The 22,252-nt window shown below is 35.9% G+C and overlaps 1 protein-coding gene across 1 annotated transcript in view; it reads left to right on the forward strand.

The window, feature by feature from the left end:
* Positions 1–22,252, forward strand: part of LOC114520368 (ATP-dependent DNA/RNA helicase DHX36-like) — a 75,378-nt gene that overhangs the window by 40,788 nt on the left and 12,338 nt on the right. Inside the window, exons 29-30 of the mRNA XM_028540619.1 lie at positions 18,439–18,577; positions 19,115–19,267. Coding sequence (XP_028396420.1) covers positions 18,439–18,577; positions 19,115–19,267 — 292 coding nt within the window. The remainder of the gene's footprint in view (positions 1–18,438; positions 18,578–19,114; positions 19,268–22,252) is intronic.

A 22,252-nucleotide genomic window follows, 5' to 3' on the forward strand; every position in this document is an offset into this window, starting at 1 on the left:
AACAACAGTTTACTGAATTCACTAATAATTTTATCGAGATGAGCTTTTAGTGACGTAATGCTTTAAGTGCTCTATCGCGCAAAATATAACAGAATGATTGAAATAAAATATTTCAAATGAAGGGCTTACATTTGTCTACAGCTGCGTATATTTGTTAAAGTTGGCATGAAGTTGAAGTTGTTGAATTTGTGATTGTCAGGAAATGAAAGTTTTGACAGAATGATTGACGCTTTCACAATTTTTCACAATTCCACAGGCGAAATACGAAATCCTTTGCCTGTTCCTTTTGAATTGTGTGCAATCGAATACAAATATTGTATTCGAGCGGTCGCAATTCAGAAGAAATAAGCGACACTTTGGCATTTTGCCGGGAAAAGCGCCCATGGAATCGGGACTTTAGGCGATTCTCTTCCTATACATAACACGTCAATTACTCTTGCGTCCTGGGTACAGCAGCTGTGCTTTACTTCTTATAACAAGTGGAACTTGTCGTATATACAAACAGGTATATTTGAGTAATATTCTATTAATACTTATATTGCGTAAATTTGTGGGCTGATTCATTGCTCCCAAGACTTCCCACTGACGCACATACTTGCAGCTCAAAACTGACATCGCTTCGTGATGGAGTTGAGATATTTTATTTGCCTGATATTCCTGTTCGTTTGGAATATATTCTTTTTTGTCTTGGGAATTTGTTTAAATTCCTTGGTCATAATCAGTTTCTGGAGATCAGCGCTGCTTCGAAAGAAATTGTGCTATTTCATGATCATGATTTTGTCCTGTTGCGATTTGCTGGTGATCTTAACTAATCATCCAGCGACGGCAACTTTCGTGGTGTTCTTACTGACCGGAGAAGTGAACGAAAGCCAAGCGCTTACCTCAGTGAGGATTGTGACTAACTTCGTTGGTTTTTCTTTACTGGCTCTTTTGGTGATGAATTTCGATCGATATTTAGCGACACATCATCCCATCTTTCATCGAACATCCGTGACGAAGAGAAGACTTTTAACTCTCCTTGTAATCCTCATTTTTCTCCAATTACATCTGACCCCGCTTGTTGTAATAGACGTAATCTCCTTCCATGTTGCTGTTCTCATTTTTCATGTTGCAATCACTCCTCCGATGTTGTTTATGAACTACAAGCTGTTTATGATCGCGAAGAAAAGTCGTGGAATCATGCGAATATCACCCGAAGTTAGAAAACCGTTTTCTTTGAAAAACATCTCGAGTTGCGTGCTAGCTGTCGCTTGCTTTGTGGCGCTGTCTATTCCAGCATTTATCACCTTAGGACTAAGATTTAACTCGACTACTAGAAGAGGATATACCCCCTTTACCGATGCATCCTTTTTTGCATTGTTGACTCTGACCGTGAACGCAATGAATGCTACATTTGACTGCCTCATCTTTTTCTGGAAAAACACGATCTTACGCACCGAGGGAATGAAAGTGATCAAAAGCATCAAATTCTGCAGGAGACGTGCTCAATGGCAAGAAAATCTACAGGAGATTCGAAATGTCCAATTGAGTATTCCGATAGATGAAGATTGTCTCACACCTTTGCACCCTGCCAAGAGAGGCACGGTCAGAGAGGAACAATTTCCAGGCTTGATCGTTGAAGCGGAGATGACAATCGTGAACAATTTCTTACATTGTGCATTATTCTATGATGCATAGTGAAACTTTAATCCAAATAGGAACATGCTCACGCCGGAAAATATTCAATACTGATCGACGCGCACAGAGTTTGTTTCCTCTTTGTTGTTAGCTATATTAGCATATCTGGACTTTTAAAAGCATTTTTAACAGAAAGCATGCTTAAATTATAGACAATTCTAACAATACATAGTTAGATAGTTAGCAAAAGTTCAAACCGCCCAAACGTTTCCGGAAAACTCTGGTGTGTCTTAAATTAACACAGCGCAAATGATTTTTTATTGATACCGCTTTGATCTTTATGAAAAACAGAGTCAGAGATAAATTTAGTTCATCGTTTCGTTAAAGTCCATCGTTTAGTTCTAGTGCACCTTTATATAACCGTATACATTCATAATATTCTTGTATCGTATTCATTCAGTTTGCCCGTAATATACGAAAAAGGATCAATGCATCGCTTGTATTTTAAACGTTCAGTAAACTATCGCCATTTTTTTCTGATTTAAAAGAGACTTGTAAGAAAGTAAACAGTTTTGAGCTAGCGTTTTCCCCCGTGGACAGGGCTCTCGTTATGTACTAAATCCATAATATAAGTCAAGGAAATGTTTGCAACATGTGTAGACTTTCCAGTTGATGGACCATCCATTCATAAACAAATTTTAAAACCGAAAATTCACCCGTACAGCTGAAAAGAGTATGCATCGCAAATTAAGTGAAATTTTGCAAAATACTGAGAAGTGTGAAAAATGTCGGTCTATATATAAATATATGGTAACGATGTGATGATTTTAACTGGATGCAACTACTATAATATATAGCTTCTTCATGTGTGAAGGTTTTTGTAACGAATGCGCGGTGTTCTGTAATAGTAATACTTAATTTAGGCCTAACTTAAGTTAATGCAAACATCTTGCTGAAAAGCCAAATGCGTTTAATTCAATTTTGAAATTGAATGGCAGTTCTAATTTCTTAGCATCGCTGCCCTCTTGAGGCATTTCAAGTTGTTTTCAAAACTGCAAAGTTGATAACAGTCGAGAAAGATATGTATGTATGTGTTTCTATATTTTAGTGTTAAGGCTGTGTGCTCTTCGTTCAATATTCGAAATCTGAAATCTGAGAGAAAAAATACTCTCGCGTCCTCTGTACAACACCTGCACTTCACGTTTCACAACAAATGTAATTTATAATATAACATTCATAATATGCGCGTGCTGATTGGTCAAGTAGCGTGTTTCTATAACTGTATAGAAACACGGAAATTTTCCCTCCGAACTTGACAAGCGAAGCGATGTACTGAGAATTTGTATTTCAATCGAATTATAATATTTGTACAAAATCTTTTTATTGAGTTCTATTATGAAAGAAATAGAAGGCATTTTTTCCAGAGTTTCTGTAAAGTTACAGAAACACTTGTGGAAGTTTGGGAGAACTTGAAATAAGGTGGAAAAACTCGCCCTATATACGGGTTCGTTTTCCCACTGATTATTTCTCGTTCTCCCAAACTCCCACACGTGTTTCTATTTAACAATTAGACAACGAAGGCGAGTTGTCTAATTGTTTTAGTATACACCCTGTACCTAGATATATTAATTTCGGAAAAAATAATCGATACACCGAAAAATAATCCAATTTTATACGGTCGGTCGAGCGAAATTTTCCCAACCGTGCACCATCACGAATAGACAATGGTTGAGTAGCCAATCAGAATGTAGGATTTGTAATAGACAATAGTCGGGTGTATACTAAAACTGGATAGAAACGCCGAAAATGTTCAACATTCTAATTAATAACTAGAGGGCACTCAGCATACCTGCATACCTCCGCCCGCTACTTGGAATGGGGTAGCACTTTGCTGAACGCAATGATGCGTAACTCCGTAATCCTTGTTTTAAATACTGAATTTCGGTGGAGTGAAATACAACTAAGACAATGAAGTCCAATGAGGTTTATTGTTGACATATGTATATATGTAACAGTATATTAGAACCACTGAGCTATAGTATAAATGGAGAGAGCAACCATAGATACAGAAATTGAAGCCGGAATTTGCTGCGGCCGCCATCTTACTGTGACCACCTTGAGGGGTGAATTATAGGGAAAATGTGATATTTTCCGCTGTTTTTGTCTTGTTATTGCGAGGTAGAGGACTTAATGAAATCAAACATACCATTTCAAACAGCGGAAAATATCACATTTTCCCTATAGTTCACCCCTTAAGGTGGCCACAGTAAGATGGCGGCCGCAGCAAATTCCGGCTTCAATTTCTGTATCTATGGTTGCTCTCTCCATTTATATTATAGCTCAGTGATTAGAACACATTAGAACAAACATTGATATTGAGGGATATAGATTATTACGGACACGTGACCGAAAAACCGAAAAGCGTTGACAATATGTCATCTTTGTTTTGAACACATGTTTGTATATATTAAGTGAAATAAACCATTAAAATTAACATTTATCATATTATTTATTCACTATTTCATAATTGCATTCGACGCGAGCGCAATTCGAGCATATTCAACACTGACAAATTTAGGTTTTGTCGCATCTTTTTACGTGAAAACTATCGTGATGTAAATGCACCTAGTTAAATTGTGTATTGAATTATTTGAATGTAGCATGAGTGTATTCTAGGATGAGAAAATACGGAAAATTCACGCTTTTATTATATCATGTATGATAATAAAGTTATACTTAAACTGATTATATTAGTGTAAATTTCTGAAGATAGGTGTTCAATTCATTTGGTTTGTGGGAGACATTTTTCAGAGTGTTTTTCAATGTCATCGAACTATAACTATACTGAACTATAGGGCACTCAGAGACTGCATACCTCCGCCCGTGTTACTGAGCCATAATACACGTATTAATTATGCGCCTCATTATACGCATTCAGTGAGTTTTTCTTAATTGACCGGGAAAAGCAAGACAATCTTCTGTTCATTTCTCGTTCATTTTTTAACTAAATTCAACCAAATTTTAATCACTTCTTCCTTTGCCGACGGGAAATGCATTCCTAAAATTATGTACGAATATGTTTGGTATTTTTTGAGTTATCGTGCTCACAGACATACGCACACACATACGCATACGTACACACATACGCATACACATACGCACACACATACGCACACACATACGCACATACAAACCCAGATGATTACATGCATATTCGAGGGTATATTCATTTCTCTCAAGACTTCCTATAGGTCGCTTGCTTTCAGCTCAACGAAAAACCGAAATCGCTCCATGATGGAGTTCGGATATTTTTTGAACGTCATGTTCTTGTTGGTTGTCAATTTATGTTTCTTTCTCTTGGGAATATGTTTAAATTCCTTGGTCATAATCAGTTTCTGGAGATCAGTGCAACTTCGAAAGAAATTATGTTATTTTATGATCATGGTCTTGTCCTGTTGCGATTTGCTCTTGATCTTAACTAATTATCCAGTGATGGCAACTGTTGTGGTGTTCTTGTTGACTGGAGACGTGAATGAAAGCTTGGCGCATAGATTATTCCACATCGTGAATAATTTCATTGGTCTTTCGTTACTGGCTCTTTTGGTGATGAATTTTGATCGATATTTAGCGACATATTATCCCATCTTTCATCGAACATCTGTAACGAAGGGAAAACTTTTGATTCTTCTTGGAATACTGAATTTTGTCCCATTCATTGTATCCCTGATGTATCTAAACTCTGTCATCACCTTCCAGGTTGCTGCCCTCGTATTTTTCATTACATTCGCTCCTCCGATGTTATTCATGAACTACAAACTCTTTGTAATCGCGAAGAAAAGTCGTGAGAACAGAGGAATATCACCCAATATCAGGAAGAGGATGTCTTTGCAGAATATATCGAGTTGCTTGCTAGCAGTCGCTTGTTTTGTGGCACTGTCCATTCCATCGTTTGTCGGCATGGGGCTGAGGATGAACTCAGAAGGTAAAGCTTTTGACGATGCAGACCTTGTTGGATTGTGGGTTCAAACCATTGGCTCAATGAATGGTACATTTAACTGCTTGATCTTTTACTGGAAAAACAAGATTTTACGCACCGAGGGAATGAAAGTTATCAACGGCATAAAAATCTGCAGAAGATGACAATTCCTAAACGTTAAATTAAGAACTCCAGTGCTTAAAATTTGTCCCCTGATCTTACACTGGCAGCCGAGAATTGGCGAAAGTTTAGAAAGGGACAATTTCGTGGCTGAACGTTAGAAAAGATAACCTTATCGTTAACTCATTGCCGTCCGGTCGTAAACGACGCACGCAAAAAATTTCGACTTTATCTGCAAGTATTTTATCAAATCAACTAGAAATTGTATTATCTTAAAGCTAAAACATTTATCTATTTGTATAAGTTTAGTTCATTTCAAGACCTTTCCTATAAGCCAAGATATTTATTGCCGATCTTGTAGTTTTTAAATTGAATTTTAGAGAAGCGTAAATACGCAAAACCTTCCAGAAATCTCGCTTAAAAACCTCAAAATGTTTGTAGCTTACATTGTGATCAATATTTCCATCTATTTTGCTTGAAATACAGTCGTTTTGGCGATTTGTAGTGATATTTCCAACAAACATGTTTACAAACGGAAAATCCGAAAATTTGCATATATAATTATCACCATATTGGCGAAAATTTGACGATAGGCGAGGCTTGAAAATGAAAATTTGTCAATCAATTTGAATACAGATGTAAGACCATTTACAAACGATGTAACGATATGTCCATGTTTCTTCATGCAAATATTAAAGGGAAGGCAAACTGAATGCATGGTTCTAGACGCGTGCTCTAGAACTAAACGATAAACTTATCAAATCCCCCCCCCTGTTTAAAAATAAAGCATAAAGCGGACAGGGTATTTGCATGAATTTACAGGAGGTTTAAAAAGGGATGATGACGAGTTAGACTAGAAACAATAATAATAACGATTTTATTCACAACATCTCGAGATAGTATACAATACTACCAGCTATATCTCCACATCTGCGATCTTGACTAAAATTATATGTATATGTTATGTTATATATAATTGAATTAGTATATTTTAAGCATGCTTTATGTTTAAAATGTTTTTTAAAAACTAATAATAACAACAAAGAGGAAACGTGTGCGTTACAGGGTATTGAGTAGTTTCCTGCGCATTTCCCTATGATGGTTTTATAGGGATCAGAGTTTGACATGTTCATAGATTAATGTACAATGTAAGCATTAGATTGTTGTCCAAAACTGCAAACTAATAACAGCCAGGACAGATGTCTTTATTAATATTATGTACTCTGTGACTTTAACCATTATTATTATTATACTTTAACCATTATTATTATTATAGCTTCAAATAATGCAGGTACAAATATAACATTATCGGATCCGTATCACTACATGTTGTTGAAAACGTATTAAAGAGAGTCGGTGTCGAGACAAGAAATATTGTCTCTTATAAAGCATTTACTTCACTCATCGCAAAGCCAAGTTTTTAATTATACCGATAAAATTTTTTGTGATGATTTTTTTGGGATGAGAAATATACTAAAATATACAGCTACTGGGTGAAGGTTTTCGTAACGCCTTTGCTTATAGCCTTCCTTAATATAATGTGTTATTTTAGGCCTAACTTAACTGAATGCAACGAGTTTTGAAATTGAATGACAGTTTTAATTTCTTAGCGTCGCTGCCCTCTTGAGGCATTTCAAACTACAAACCTAATAACAGTCGAGAAGGATGTATGTGTAGATTTATCTATATTTAGGTGTTAAGACAATGTACTCGTCGTTCAAAATAAAATACAAATGTGACATCTGACCCACAACAAGTGAACAGAGGCGCTGGTGAAGTGTCGACGTAAAAACCTGTAAATTAAAATATAGAATTAAAGCTGTTCAATTTCGACGAATTGAGCAACACTGATAAAAAATATCATGAACTGAAAACTGAACAGCATGAGCCCACACGCCTCACCGCTTACCGGCCTGCATTTCTGACCATATCGCCGTACTTCGCTTGTCCTAACCCGAAATATAAACACCGAGTTACAACAAATGGTGTGATTTAAAAGAGACGTTTAAGAAAGTAAACAGTTTTGGGCGAGAGTTTTTTCTCGTTGATAGGGCTGTCGTCATGTAAATCCATAATATAAGTGAAGGAAATGTTTGCAACATGTGTAGACTTTCCAGTTGATGATGGACCATCCATTTCATAAACAAATTTTAAAAACGAAAATTCACCCGTACAGCTGAAAAGAGAATGCATCTCAAATTAAGTAAAATTTTGCAAAATACTGAGAAGTGTGAAAAATATCGGTCTTATATATAAATATATGGTAACGATGTGATAATTTTAACTGGATGCAACTTAAGCCAACGCAAACATCTTGCTGAAAAGCCAAATGCGTTTAATTTAGTTTTGAAAATGAATGGCAGTTTTAATTTCTTAGCGTCGTTGCCCTCTTGAGGCATTTCAAGTTGTTTCAAAACAGCAAACATGATAACTGTCGAGAAAGATCTGTATGTAAGTGTTTCTATATTTTAGTGTTAAGACTGTGTGTTCTTCGTTCAATATTCAAAATATGACATCTGAGAGAAAAATTACTCTCGCATCCTCTGTACAACACCTGCACTTCACGTTTTACAACATATGCATTTTATAATATAACATTTATAGTACGCGCGTGCTGATTGGTCAAGAAGCGTGTTTCTATTTAACAATTAGACAACGAGTCCGAGTTGTCTATGAGCAAATAGTCAACGAAGGCGAAGCCTGAGTTGACTATTCGCTCATGGACAACAAAGGCGAGTTGTCTGATTGTTTTAGTATACACCCTCTACCTAGATATATTAATTTCGAGAAAATAATCGATACACCGCAATTACACCGAAAAATAATTTAAATAATTCAATTTTATACGATCGCGCGAGCGAATTTTTCCCAAACGTTCACCATCACGAATAGACAATGGTCGAGTAGCCAATCAGAATGTAGGATTTGTAATAGTCGGGTGTATACTAATACTGTATAGAAAGACTTGTAGGAGTTTGGGAAAACTCGAAATAACGTGGAAAAAATTCGCCCCACTGATTATTTCTCGTTCTCCGAAACTCCCATGCGTGTTTCTATAACTCAATAGAAACACCGAAAACGTTTTCTATTTTTTAATTGTTATATATAAACAGTTATATTTGAACAATATGCTAATTTATAATAAATTTGACACATATATTTCGCAATTTGCATGTATATTCGCGGATATATTCATTGCTCCCAAGACTTCCTATACGTCGCTTGCTTTCAGCTCATCGGAAAACCGAAATCGCTCCATGATGGAGTTCGGATATTTTTTGAATGTGATGTTCTTGTTGGTTTTCAATTTATGTTTCTTTCTCTTGGGAATATGTTTAAATTCCTTGGTCATAATCAGTTTCTGGAGATCAGTGCAGCTTCGAAAGAAATTATGTTATTTTATGATCATGGTTTTGTCCTGTTGCGATTTGCTTTTGGTCTTAACAAATCATACTGCGATAGTAACTACTGGGATGTTACGTTTGACCAGAATTATAAACGATTATAAACGTTTGTACTATAATGATTATTTGGCTTTCTTCATTGGTCTTTCGTTACTGGCTCTTTTTGCGATGAATTTTGATCGATATTTAGCGACATATTATCCCATCTTTCATCGAACATCTGTAACGAAAGGAAAACTTTTGACTCTTCTTGGGATACTTATTTTTATCCACTTCATTTTATTCCTGATGTGTCTAAATTTTGTCATCACCTTCCATGTTGTCGTTCTCGTTTTTTTAATTACCTTCGCTCCTCCGATGTTGTTCATAAACTACAAGCTCTTTGCAATCGCCAGGAGAAGTCGTGGAAACAGAGGAATATCACCCGATATCAGAAAGACGGGGTTTTCTTTGACGAATATATCGAGTTGCTTGCTGGCAGTCGCTTGTTTTGTGGCACTGTCCATTCCAACGTTTGTCTACATTGGACTGAGAATGAACTCAGAGGAAAAAGCTTTTGACGATGCGCAACTTGTTGGATTGTGGGCTCAAACCATTGGCGCAATGAACGGTACATTTAACTGCTTGATCTTTTACTGGAAAAACAAGATTTTACGCATCGAGGGAATGAAAGTTATCAAAGGCATAAAAATTTTCAGGAGATGAGAAATTCTCAAATTTAAAATTAGGAATACCAGTGCTTAAAGTTTGTCCCCTGATCTTATAGACTGCATGGCAACCAAGGCTGGCAAAAGGTTAGAAAGGCACAATTTCGTGGCTGAACGTTAGAAATGATAACATAATCGTTATAATAATGCTTGTAATTTTAGTCAAGATTGCAGATGTGGAGCTATATAGCTATTAGTATAGTGTATCTCAAGATGTTGTGAATAAAATCGTTATTATTATTATGATTTCATGATCGAGTCTAACTTTATGCTTATTTTTAAAGAGTGGTTGCATTTTGGAATCCGATCCTTAAAGGATACTTTAACTGAATTAGATGCATATAGAAAACATGGAGTTGTATTGTGTCATATATAATATTTATACTGCATGCTTTTCTGGATAACTCTGGTGTGCCCTGAAGATGGTGGAATTTTTTTGTACGTATAGACCTGCATGAAAAACAGATCAGAATGAGATATTAGTTCATCGTTTAGTTCCAGGACACGCGTCCAGAACCATACATTCAGTTTGCCTTTCTTTAATATTTGAAGAAACATGGACATATATAATCGTTTTTAAACGATCTTACACCTGTATTCAAATTGATTGACACATTTTCGTTTTCAAGTCTCGCCTCCCTCTTAAGAGATCTTAGATTGTTGTCCAAAACTGCAAACTAATAACAGCCGGGACAGATGTCTTTATTAATATTTTGTATTCTGTGACTTTAACCATTATGGCTTCAAATATTGCATTTATATGACTTTATCGGATCCGTATCACCTACACATGTTGTTGAAAACGTAGTAAAGAGACTCGGTGTCGAGTTATAAACATTCTTTCCAGCCAAAAACAACAAAGTAAAAAAAATTCTTGGTTTTAAGAAACGTTTTGCATTGCAACTCTCATGCATGATCATACAACTCTCATACATGTACCTTTACATGCCTGGTACTTAATTTATACTGAAAAATTAAAGAAATATTGTTTCTTATAATTGTGTGGACGACTATAGTCGTTTACATAGATGTTTAAAAATGTTTAAAGCATTACTTTATTCATCGCAAAGCCAACCTTTTAATTATACCGATAAATTTTTTTGTGATGATTTTTTGTGATGAGAACTATATACTAAAATATGGCTACTGGGTGAAGGTTTTTGTAACAAATGCGCGGTGTTTTATAGCCTTGCCTGATTTAATGTATTATTGTAGGCCTAACTTAAGTGAATGCAACCAGTTTATTCAGTTTTGAAAGTGAATGGCAGTTTTAATTTCTTAGCGTCGCTACCCTCTTGGGGCATTTCAAGTTGCTTTTCGAAACTGCAAACAGTCGAGAAAGATGTATATGTAGAATTATTCATATTTAGGTGCTAAGACTATGTACTCGTCGTTCAAAATACATACAAAATGTGACGTCTGACCCACAACAAGTGAACAGACGCTGCTGAGGTGTCGGCGTAAAAACCTGTTAATAAAAATGTAGAGTTTAAGCTGCTCGACGAATTGAGCGACACTGAATTGAGCAACAAGAAAATACTCGTCATTAAACTCTGCGGTGAAATATCTTCTTTTTTCTTTGAACGTTTTTTCAGATGGTTAGTAATTGACAGGACACTTTTAAGAAAAAGTTATCGATACAAAAAAATTAAAGTGTGAAAGCATGGTTTTACGCAATTAAAAAAATCCTATAGGATTCCTATAATATATCGATAACCTTTTTTTAAATTGTCCGGTCGTTTACTAAATGACTTGCAAAGCATTCAAAGAAAAATAAAAAAATTTCACAGAAGGATTCACGAAATGTTTTCAATGAATTAGTTGGCGACCATGTTGAAACCTCATTGTTTCCATAGCAACGGCTTTCATACTTATCCCGTCAACAGTTTATCATCCCTAACGTACTGTACAATATAATCAAAAGTATTATTGATCTTTAGTCCACAATATTGGTGTTTAACTTAATTTGGTGCAACAAACCTGCTATCTAGAATTTTTACAAAACTCTAGGGAGCCACCTTAAAGGTAAACTTTACCTGCCTCAATTAGATGCGTGTGTACAAAGACATGCAGCTGTATTAATTGTTTGTGTGATATAATATTTCTACATCTTGCTTTTCTGCTTTGTCGCGGTGGAAATTCTGATTATTATGATATTCTGATGATATATTTTGACCTGTATGAAAAACAGATCAGAAGAGAATTAGTTCAGAATTTATTTCCAGAACACGTCCAGAATCAGGCATTCAGTCAACCCCTAGGATTTCAAAAAAACATGGAACTATGTCTTATATACTAAACGATATAGTAATTTTTTGTGATGATTTTATCTGGATGCAACTACTATAATATATAGCTTCTTCATGTGTGAAGGTTTTTGTAACGAATGCGCGGTGTTCTGTAATAGCATTACTTAATTTAGACCTAACTTAAGTTAATGCAAACATCTTGCTGAACACCAAAATGCGTTCAATTTAATTTTGAAAATGAATGGCAGTTTTAATTTCTTAGCGTCGTTGCCCTCTTGAGGCATTTCAAGTTGTTTTCAAAACTGCAAACTTGATAACAGTCGAGAAAGATCTGTATGTATGCGTTTCTATATTTTAGTGTTAAGGCTGTGTGCTCTTTGTTCAATATTTGAAATGTGACATCTGAAAGCCGCATTCTATTCATTTTATGCGTTGTTTTTTATCTAAACTTTATCTTGAAGTTCGTTAACCAGACGAGTTGACTCGGTGAATATTTAGTTAACCTGCTGACTGTTTTTGTAAATTCTATGTTTTGTGAATTCGTCCTCTGTACAACACCTGCACCTCACGTTTCACAACAAATGCAATTTGTTATATAAACTGTTATATTTGAACAATGTTTTAATTAATATTAAATTTGACACATACATTCCGCAAATTTGCATGTATATTCGAGGGTATATTCATTGCTTCCAAGACTTCCTATAGATCGCTTGCTTTCAGCTCATCGAAATCGCTCCATGATGGAGTTCGGATCTTTTTTGAACGTGATGTTCTTGTTCGTTGTCAATTCATGTTTCTTTCTCTTGGGAATATGTTTAAATTCCTTGGTCATAATCAGCTTCTGGAGATCAGCGCAGCTTCGAAAGAAATTGTGTTATTTTATGATCATGGTCTTGTCCTGTTGCGATTTGCTCGTGAACTTAACTAATTATCCAGTGATGGCAACTGTTTTGGTGTGCTTGTTGATCGGAGACGTGAAATTCGTTAATGAAAGCTTGGCGCAAAGTTTATTTCAGATAGTTCATAACTTCTTTGGTTTTTCGTTACTGGCTCTTTTGGTGATGAATTTCGATCGATATTTAGCGACATATCATCCCATCTTTCATCGAACATCTGTAACGAAGGGGAAACTTTTGACTCTTCTTGGAATACTGATTTTTGTCCCATTCATTTTATACCTGATGTATCTTATCTCTGTCATCGCCTACCACGTTGTTATCCTCATACTTTTAATTATTTCCACTCCTCCGATGTTGTTCATGAACTACAAGCTCTTTGTAATCGCGAGGAAAAGTCGTGAAAACAGAAAAATATCACCCAATATCAAGAAGAGGTTTTCTTTGAAAAATATATCGAGTTGCTTGCTAGCAGTTGCTTGTTTTGTGGCACTGTCCATTCCAACATTTGTCTACATTGGGCTGGGGATGGACTCAGATCGGAAAGATTTTGACTATGTGAACGTTGTTGGATTGTGGGCTCAAACCATTGCCTCAATGAACGGTACATTTAACTGCTTGATCTTTTACTGGAAAAACAAGACTTTACGCACCGAGGGAATGAAAGTTATTAACGGCATAAAAATCTTCAAAAATCAAGATGGCAATTCCTAAATGTTAAATTAAGAATTCCAGTGCTTAAAGTTTGTCCCCTGATCTTATAGACTGCCAACCAAGACTGGAAAAAGGTTAGAAAGGGACAATTTTGTGGCTGAACGTTAGAAATGATAACATAATCGTTAATAATGCTTACATTGTACATTATTCTATGATAACTCTGATCGCTAAAACCATAATAAGGAAATGCGCAGGAAGTTATATACACTCAATACTCAGTGTAGTGTACTTTGATTTTTAAAACATTTTAAACATAAAGCAAGCTTTTAAATATACTAATGCGTTTATAGATATATAACATAACATATACATATTATTTTAGTCATGATCGCAGATGTGGAGATATAGCTGTTAGTATTGTATACTATCTCGAGATGTTGAGAATAAAATCGTTATTATTATTATATCGAGTCTAACTTGTCATCCTTTTTAATCCTCCTGTAAATTCATGCAAGTACCCTGTCCGCTTAATGCTTTATTTTTTAAGAGGGGGGGGGGGTGCATTTTGGAAATTTACCCTTAAAGGGAACTTTAACTGCATTAGATGCATATAGAAAACATGGAGTTGTATTGTGTCATATATATTATTTATACTGCATGCTTTTCTGGATAACTCTGGTGTGCCCTGAACACGGTGGAATTTTTTTTATACTTAGAACAGCGTGAAACACAGATCGGAATGAGATAAGTTTATTGTTTAGTTCTAAGACACGCGTCCCGAACAATGCATTCAGTTTGCCCTTCTTTAATATTTGAAGAAATATGGACGCATAGCTCATATATAATCGTTTGTAAATGATCTTACATCTGTATTCGAATTGATTGACAAATTTTCATTTTCAAGTCTCGCCTCCCTCTTAAGAGATCTTAGATTGTTTTCCAAAACTGCAATCTAATAACAGCCGGGACAGATGTCTTTATTAATTAATATTATGTACTCTGTGACTTTAACCATTATAGCTTCAAATATTGCATGTACAAATATAACATTATAGGATCCGTATCACTACATGTTGTTGAAAACGTAGTAAAGAGATTCGGTGTCGAGTTATTAATATTCTTCCCAGCCAAAAACAGCATAGTGAAAAAAAATTCCTAATTTTAAGAAACGCATCGTTTTGCATCGCAACTCTCATACAACTCTCATACATGTACCTTTTTGCATGCCTGGTACCTTATTTAAAAGAAATTTAAAGAAATATACGACTAGACGTCTAAAACATTACTTCACCCATCGCAAAGCCAAGCTTTTAATTATAACGATAAAATTTTTTGTGATGACTTTTTGGGATGAGAAATTTACTAAAATATTCAGCTACTTGGTGAAGGTTTTTGTAAAGCCTTTGCTTATAGCCTTCCTTGATGTAATGTGTTATTTTAGGCCTAACTTAACTGAATGCAACGAGTTTTGAAATTGAATGGCAGTTTTAATTTCTTAGCGTCGCTGTCCTCTTGAGGCATTTCAAAACTGCTTTTCGAAACTGCAAATTTAATAACAGTCGAGAAAGATGTATGTGTAGATTTATCCATATTTAGGTGTTAAGACAATATACTCGTCGTTCAATATAAAATACAAAATGTGACATCTGACCCACAACACGTGAACAGAGGCGCTGTTAAAGTGACGACGTAAAAACCTGTAAATTAAATTGTAGAGTTTAAGCTGTTCAATTTCGACGAATTGAGCAACACTAATAAAAAAAATCATGAACTGAAAACTGAACCGCATGAGCCCACACGCTTTACCGCTTACCGGCCTGCATTTCTAACCATATCGCCGTAATTCGCTTGTCGTAACCTGAAATATAAAGACCGAGTTACAACGAATTATGTGATTTACTACGGATTATGACGATTTACGTTATTCTAAAACCGGCTTTAATTTGTTTATATGCGTTGTATACTATATGTGTTCTTCTCGTATCTGTATGTCGGCTTTCGTTCGCTCTTTGTCGGTTGTGTCGGATTTGTTCGCTCTTTGTCGTTTCCGTTCGCTCTTCTTTGTCGGTTGTGTCGGATTTGTTCGTTTTTTGTTGTTTTCGTTCGCTCTTCTTTGTCGGTTGTGTCGGATTTGTTCGCTCTTTGTTGTTTTCGTATGCTCTTTGTCGGTTGTGTCGGATTTGTTCGTTCTTTGTTGTTTTCGTTTGCTCTTTGTCGGTTGTGTCAGGTTTCGTTCGCTCTTTGTTTAGTTGTGGTTTTGGGTTTCGTTCGGTCTTTGTCGGTTTCGTTCGTTCTTTGTTGATGATCTATCTATCCAGCCAATCAACGTTGTAAGTTAGAAATGTGGGTTGGCTTCACAATTTAGTTCCATCTCTGCACGATATTTTATATTTACTTAAGGCGTTGACGCGTTAGTCGAGTCGGAGTTCTGCTTAATCGACCACTATTAAAACTTGTTCACAACTTAATACACTCATTATATCCTTATGGTATAGTCTTCAAACAGTAACTATGTGAACAATATATTACGAATTAAACTGAATTCACTAATATTTCCAATGAAATGAGCTTTTAGCGACGTAATGCTTTAAATGCTTTATCGCGCAAAATATAACAGAATGATTGAAATGAAATGTTTTAAATAAAGAGCTCACATCTGCCTGCAGCGTGCGTATATTTGTTGAAGTTGGCAACGGCATAATTTGTGATTGTCAGGAAATGGAAGTTTTGACAGAATGATCGATGCTTTCACAATTTTTCACAATTCCACTGGCGAAATACGAAATCCTTTGCCTGCTCCTTTTGAATTGTGTGCAATCGAATAGAAATATTCTATTCGAACGGTCGCAAATCGGAAGAAATAAGCGACATTTTCGCATTTTGCAGAGAAAAGCGCCCGTGGAATCGGGACTTTAGGCGATTCTCTTCCTATACATAACACGTCAATTACTCTCGCGTCCTGGGTACAGCAGCTGTGCTTTACGTCTTATAACAAGTGGAAGTTGTCGTATATACAGACAGTTATATTTGAGCAATATTCTATTAAACAATAAACCTTAAATACTTATATCGCGCAAATTTGTGGGCTGATTCATTGCTCACAAGACTTCCCACTGACGCACATACTTGCAGCTCAAAACTGAAATCGCTTCGTGATGGAGTTGAGATATTTTATTTGCCTGATATTCCTATTCGTTCTGAATATATTCTTTTTTGTCTTTGGAATTTGTTTAAATTCCTTGGTCATAATCAGTTTCTGGAGATCAGCGCAGCTTCGAAAGAAATTGTGCTATTTCATGATCATGATTTTGTCCTGTTGCGATTTGCTGGTGATCGTAAGTAATCATCCGTTGACGGCAACTGTCGCGGTGTTCTTGCTGACCGGAGACGTCAACGAAAGCCAATCGCTTACCTCATTCCATATTGTGACTAACTTCATTGGTTTTTCGTTACTGGCTCTTTTGGTGATGAATTTCGATCGATATTTAGCGACACATCATCCCATCTTTCATCGAACATCTGTAACGAAGGGAAGACTTTTAACTCTCCTTGCAATCCTCATTCTTCTCCAATTACATCTGGCTCCGCTGGTTGTCAAAGACGTAATCTCCTACCATGTTGCTGCTCTCATTTTTCATGTTGCAATCACTCCGCCGATGTTGTTCATGAACTACAAGATGTTTATGATCGCGAGGAAAAGTCGTGAAATCATGCGAAGTTCACCCGAATTGAGAAAGCCGTTTTCATTGAAAAACATCTCGAGTTGCGTGCTAGCTGTCGCTTGCTTTGTGGCGCTGTCCATCCCAGCATTTACCACCTTTGGACTACGATTAAGCTCGACTAGAAGAGGATATACCCCCTTTACCGATGCATCCTTTTTTGCATTGTTGGCTCAGACCGTGAGCGCAATGAATGCTACATTTGACAGCCTCATCTTTTTCTGGAAAAACACGATCTTACGCACTGAGGGAATGAAAGTGATCAAAAGCATCAAATTCTGCAGGAGACGTGCTCAATGGCAAAAAAATCTGCAGGAGATTCGAAACGTCCAATTGAGTATTCCGATAGATGAAGATTGTCTGACACCTTTACACCCTGGCAAAAGAGGCACGGTCAGAGAGGAACAATTTCCAGGCTTGATCGTTTAAGCGGAGATGACAATCGTGAACAATTTCATATATTGTGCATTATTCTATGATGCATAGTCAAACTCTAATCACAAAAACCAAAATAGGAACATTCGTGGGAAAATACTCAATATTGAGTCGCTCAGTAGCTTGATCCACGCAGACGGTTGAGTTAGTTTCCACTTTGTTGTTAGCTATTAGCATATCTTGACTTTTAAAAACATTTTTAACAGAAAGCATTTTAACATTACATAGTTGATAATAACACTGTTACACACAATTGTACATTACATAGTTAGATGATTTAGGATCGCAAATGTAGAGCTAATATTTTAACATGCTATAAATAAAATGAGTTTTTAGCTATTATTCGTTTATCGAGTTCTTTGTATTTGGGGGAGGGTTTTGTAATCAGGGGTGGATCCAGCACTAGTGCACAAATTTGCATGACACAAGAAAACTGCTAAATATAACCACTTTGTTTTATTATGCAAATTTGTGCACAAGTGCTGGATCCACCCCTGGTTTTGTTTGTTTTCTTTTGTTTCTGTTGCTATCGTCGTCAGATTTCCGTTTTCTTGCCAAATATCCACAACCAAAACTTTAACTTCTTGATCAAAGAGTCCATGTCTATTTTCATGGTAGCCAATCAGTGAAATGCTGTGCTTTCATATTTTCCTAGTTCGAGACGTCCAAAGTTGTCAATTCGACAAGACGGCCGCAATGTTAAAGTGGAAGTGCATCCGAAATCCGTAAACTGCAACGTGCCTTCCTTTCAAAGTAACTGGCTCATTTACATGGAAAAAGTCAAATCGACAAAGGTAATGAATGAATATTTAACCCGCTTCTTTCACCGAACCTAATTTTATCATATTTATGTATTTATAGTGTGTGAATCAAACCAGTCTGAGTTGCAAAATGACACAAAATCGAGAAATTTGATTGGTTCCCGCGAGCGTACAATACAGTTTAGTTTTGGCGGGAAAAATTTGATTTTGAAATTCTGTCATCTGCATGTGTTTATATATTATTTTTCAAGGGTTTCTTTTTCTTTTTCTGTTATTTGATGTTTTGGAACAACATAAGTATAGTAACTGATATTTGTCAATCACAAAACAAACGCTAAAAAATTACGCGAAATTGTATTATCCAGGACAATTTTGAATCTCTGATTTGGATTCAAATATATAATAAATAGCTTATCGACTGAGCTTGTTCGGTCCGTACAAGAGGATATTGCATGTATTTCGTTTACTTTTCGCTTGTTTCTCGACCGCACAACCAAACAGAAGTCCCCTGAGTGTGTAGTGTTCTAATAGTCCATAGCATTCATGTAGATTTTTCTTGTTTTCCTGCAGATATTTATTCACGACTGTAGTCCGGTGTCTCCATATTCGCTGCTGTTTTTTGGTGGAGAAATATCCATGGCTACAGTTGAGAATCAAGAAGTTGTTACCGTGGATAACTGGATATCGTTTAACTGCAGAAGAAGTGTTGCAACCTTAGTGCAGGTATGCTTTCGATTTTGTAAACAAGCCGTACGTGAAGACCCCCCCTGATAACATCCCGGCCTAGAAGCCCCCCCCCTGATAACATCCCGGCCTAAATCAAACCTTGCTCTTCATAAGGTTACATTTTAAAGTTCACTTCCGACTTGAAAATATTTTCAGTAAACTAACCTTTGCACTTTTCTAAAAAGTTTGTTCGCATTCAGAGATATGTTAAAGAAACAATTACACAAGAAATTTGATGCATGCCTGGTTCGATACTCGATAGCCGTCAGCCGTAAAAAGTATTTTTAAAATGCCCTTTGCTCTGCTAATCTGTATAGCTTATAATTGCAATTTTGATTCGCAATTTTTAAAACTAATGAAAAAAGATAAAAAACGTAACAGTAACGCCTTTTTTGCCTGTAGGGAAAAGATATAGATCTACCAAATTTCATGAAAATGTCTTGAATTTGAGAATTATGTTTGAATCTCACTCCTATATTTCGACGCCATCTTGAAAAAGATGTAAACAAATTACCGCCAAAATGACATACGACAATTTTTCACGTGTGAAGAATATCGTACGTCCAGTCAAAAGCCGTGTATCGCTTTTTTTCACGCGTGAACGTCCAATCAAATTCAATGAAATGAATTTCCACAGTGAAATACGATTTTTATTTTATCATTCTGCTGTGCATGAATCTTTATACACATTGAATAATATTTCTCTGAAGATGTTGCGATTATGACAGCGAAGGCGTTCGATGCTGTAAGCAATAAAAGTCATTTTTATATAGGTGCTGTGTATTTTAAATGTGATTTGTTCATTCGTAGTCACATGACTTTCAATAAATGCAATAATATGGGAATGATGAACCATTACGTATATTAGTAAATCATTTGCTTTTGCAAAACTCCCTAGAGTAGAAAGAGAGTAACTCCCCACCTTCAGTTTGTTGATGGAAATGGCTTTCCCATATGTGGAAGCCATGACACATGAATGTACAAACTATATTGTTATATAGGTGCTGTGTATTTAAATGTGATTGCATGGTTCATTCGTAGTTCATGACTTTAAATAAATGCAAAGTTTCCCGCATATTGTCATAACAAAGCAAAGTGCATGTGCCTATATAACAAAGGCAAATAGTGAGTTTTGTTTACCCTCGGGTCTCAATGTTTCAGACTCTTGGGAAAATAAAACTCACTATATTTCCCTCCGGGGCATACATTAAGTGTATATTTCTACTCTTGTCAAGTCAAGTCTACTCTTGCATATACAAAATTAAATTGTTTAGCTAAAGAATCATTTCTCAATTGGAAATGTAAGTCCATCAACACCTCCATAGTATTTAATGAAACACGTACTTCGTTTTGATAATCTTATCATAATCAGCCGACTGGTGCAGACACCTGCTGTCTATTTTATATATAAATAGAGAGAGATATATTCGTTTCCAAACGCGTATCGACTGATAATGGATTTCAAATATTTCATAAACATGCTCCTCCTGTTTCTTGTGAATGTATGTTTCTTTGTCTTGGGAACGTGTTTAAATTCCTTGGTGATAATCAGTTTCTGGAGATCAGTGCAGCTTCGAAAGAAGTTATGTTATTTCATGATCATGGTTCTCTCCTGTTGCGATTTGCTTGTGGTCTTAACCAATCATCCGCTGATGGCGGGTATGGCGATGTCGTGGTTGACTGGGAATGAAAATGCAAGCTGGGCGGCTGTTTTCGTCGAAGTCTCGACAGCTTTTCTTGGCTTCTCGTTACTGGCTCTTTTGGTGATGAGCTTTGATCGATATTTAGCGACATATCATCCACTCTACCATCGTACATCAGTAACGAAAGGACGACTTCTTGGTCTTTTTGCATTACTTATCATTATTACTGGAATGCCTTCATCTTTCTCGAAAATTCCCCTCGAAATTGTGGTTCTATTTTTTTTCGTAATTTTCGCTCCGCCGATGTTGTTCAGCAACTACAAGCTGTTTGCAATCTCTTCGAAAAGTCGACGCAACCGGTTATCACCCGAAATGAAAAAAACGGTTTCTATGAAGAATATATCGAGTTGCTTGCTAGCAATGGCTTGTTTGACGGCTTATTGGAATGTGGGCTAACACGATTGGCTCGATGAATAGTACATTTAACTGCTTGATCTTTTTTTGGAAAAACACGATCTTACGCACTGAGGGAATGAAAGTTATTCAGGACATAAAAATACGCGGAAGTACCTAGATTTTCAAACGAGTTCATTGCTTTCGTGAATGGAACCAGCATTGGAAGAAGAAAACACTGAACTACTAACAATCTAATTCAAAACGTCTGTTTTGAGATTCTCCTGTTATTTCTGGTTATGCAGCAAAAACAGGTCAAAATAGAATATAAAAATAGAAAAACTGTCCTAAATTATTTTATATTAAACAGTCCTAAATTAATTATAAAAAAACATTCAATTTTCATGCAGATTTTCGCTGTATTTTTGGCGATGTGTGTGTTTAATTTTTAGTCGACGTTCAGAAATCAAAACGGTGGGCAATTGCACACGCGTTAGCCAATAAAATTGCCGGTCATATCACCTTAAGTGCAATTTTTCTTGCAACTTGCAATGCAATTCTACTTCTAAGAGATGTAAATTCGTGAAGAGTCTTGCAGAAGAAAATTGCATGAAGTGTAATAAACACAAAAGTTTCGAAATATACGTTTAGAAATAAAAGTTTCCAAATATACATCTCTCGAAAGTAGAATTGTATTGCAAGTTGCAAGAAAAATTGCACCGTGTAACTGGCCTTTAATCTTTATCAATAAATTATGCTCTTCGCATATCTTTTAGATAAGTTTTATATTGTAAATCATGCAATTATCTGTACGTTAGATCGAATTAATAACTGCGGCATGACTTATATAAATGAATGTGAAAGATTAAACGTCGTTTGCAAAACACGATAGTTAACGCTTAATTATAGCTAAAACCTGTGATTTTTGTACTCACAGCGTCTAATC

This window comes from Dendronephthya gigantea, unplaced genomic scaffold (genome assembly GCF_004324835.1).
Source record: "Dendronephthya gigantea isolate DGI-Jeju-01 unplaced genomic scaffold, DenGig_1.0 000016F, whole genome shotgun sequence".
Classification (NCBI taxonomy): Eukaryota; Metazoa; Cnidaria; class Anthozoa; order Malacalcyonacea; family Nephtheidae; genus Dendronephthya; species Dendronephthya gigantea.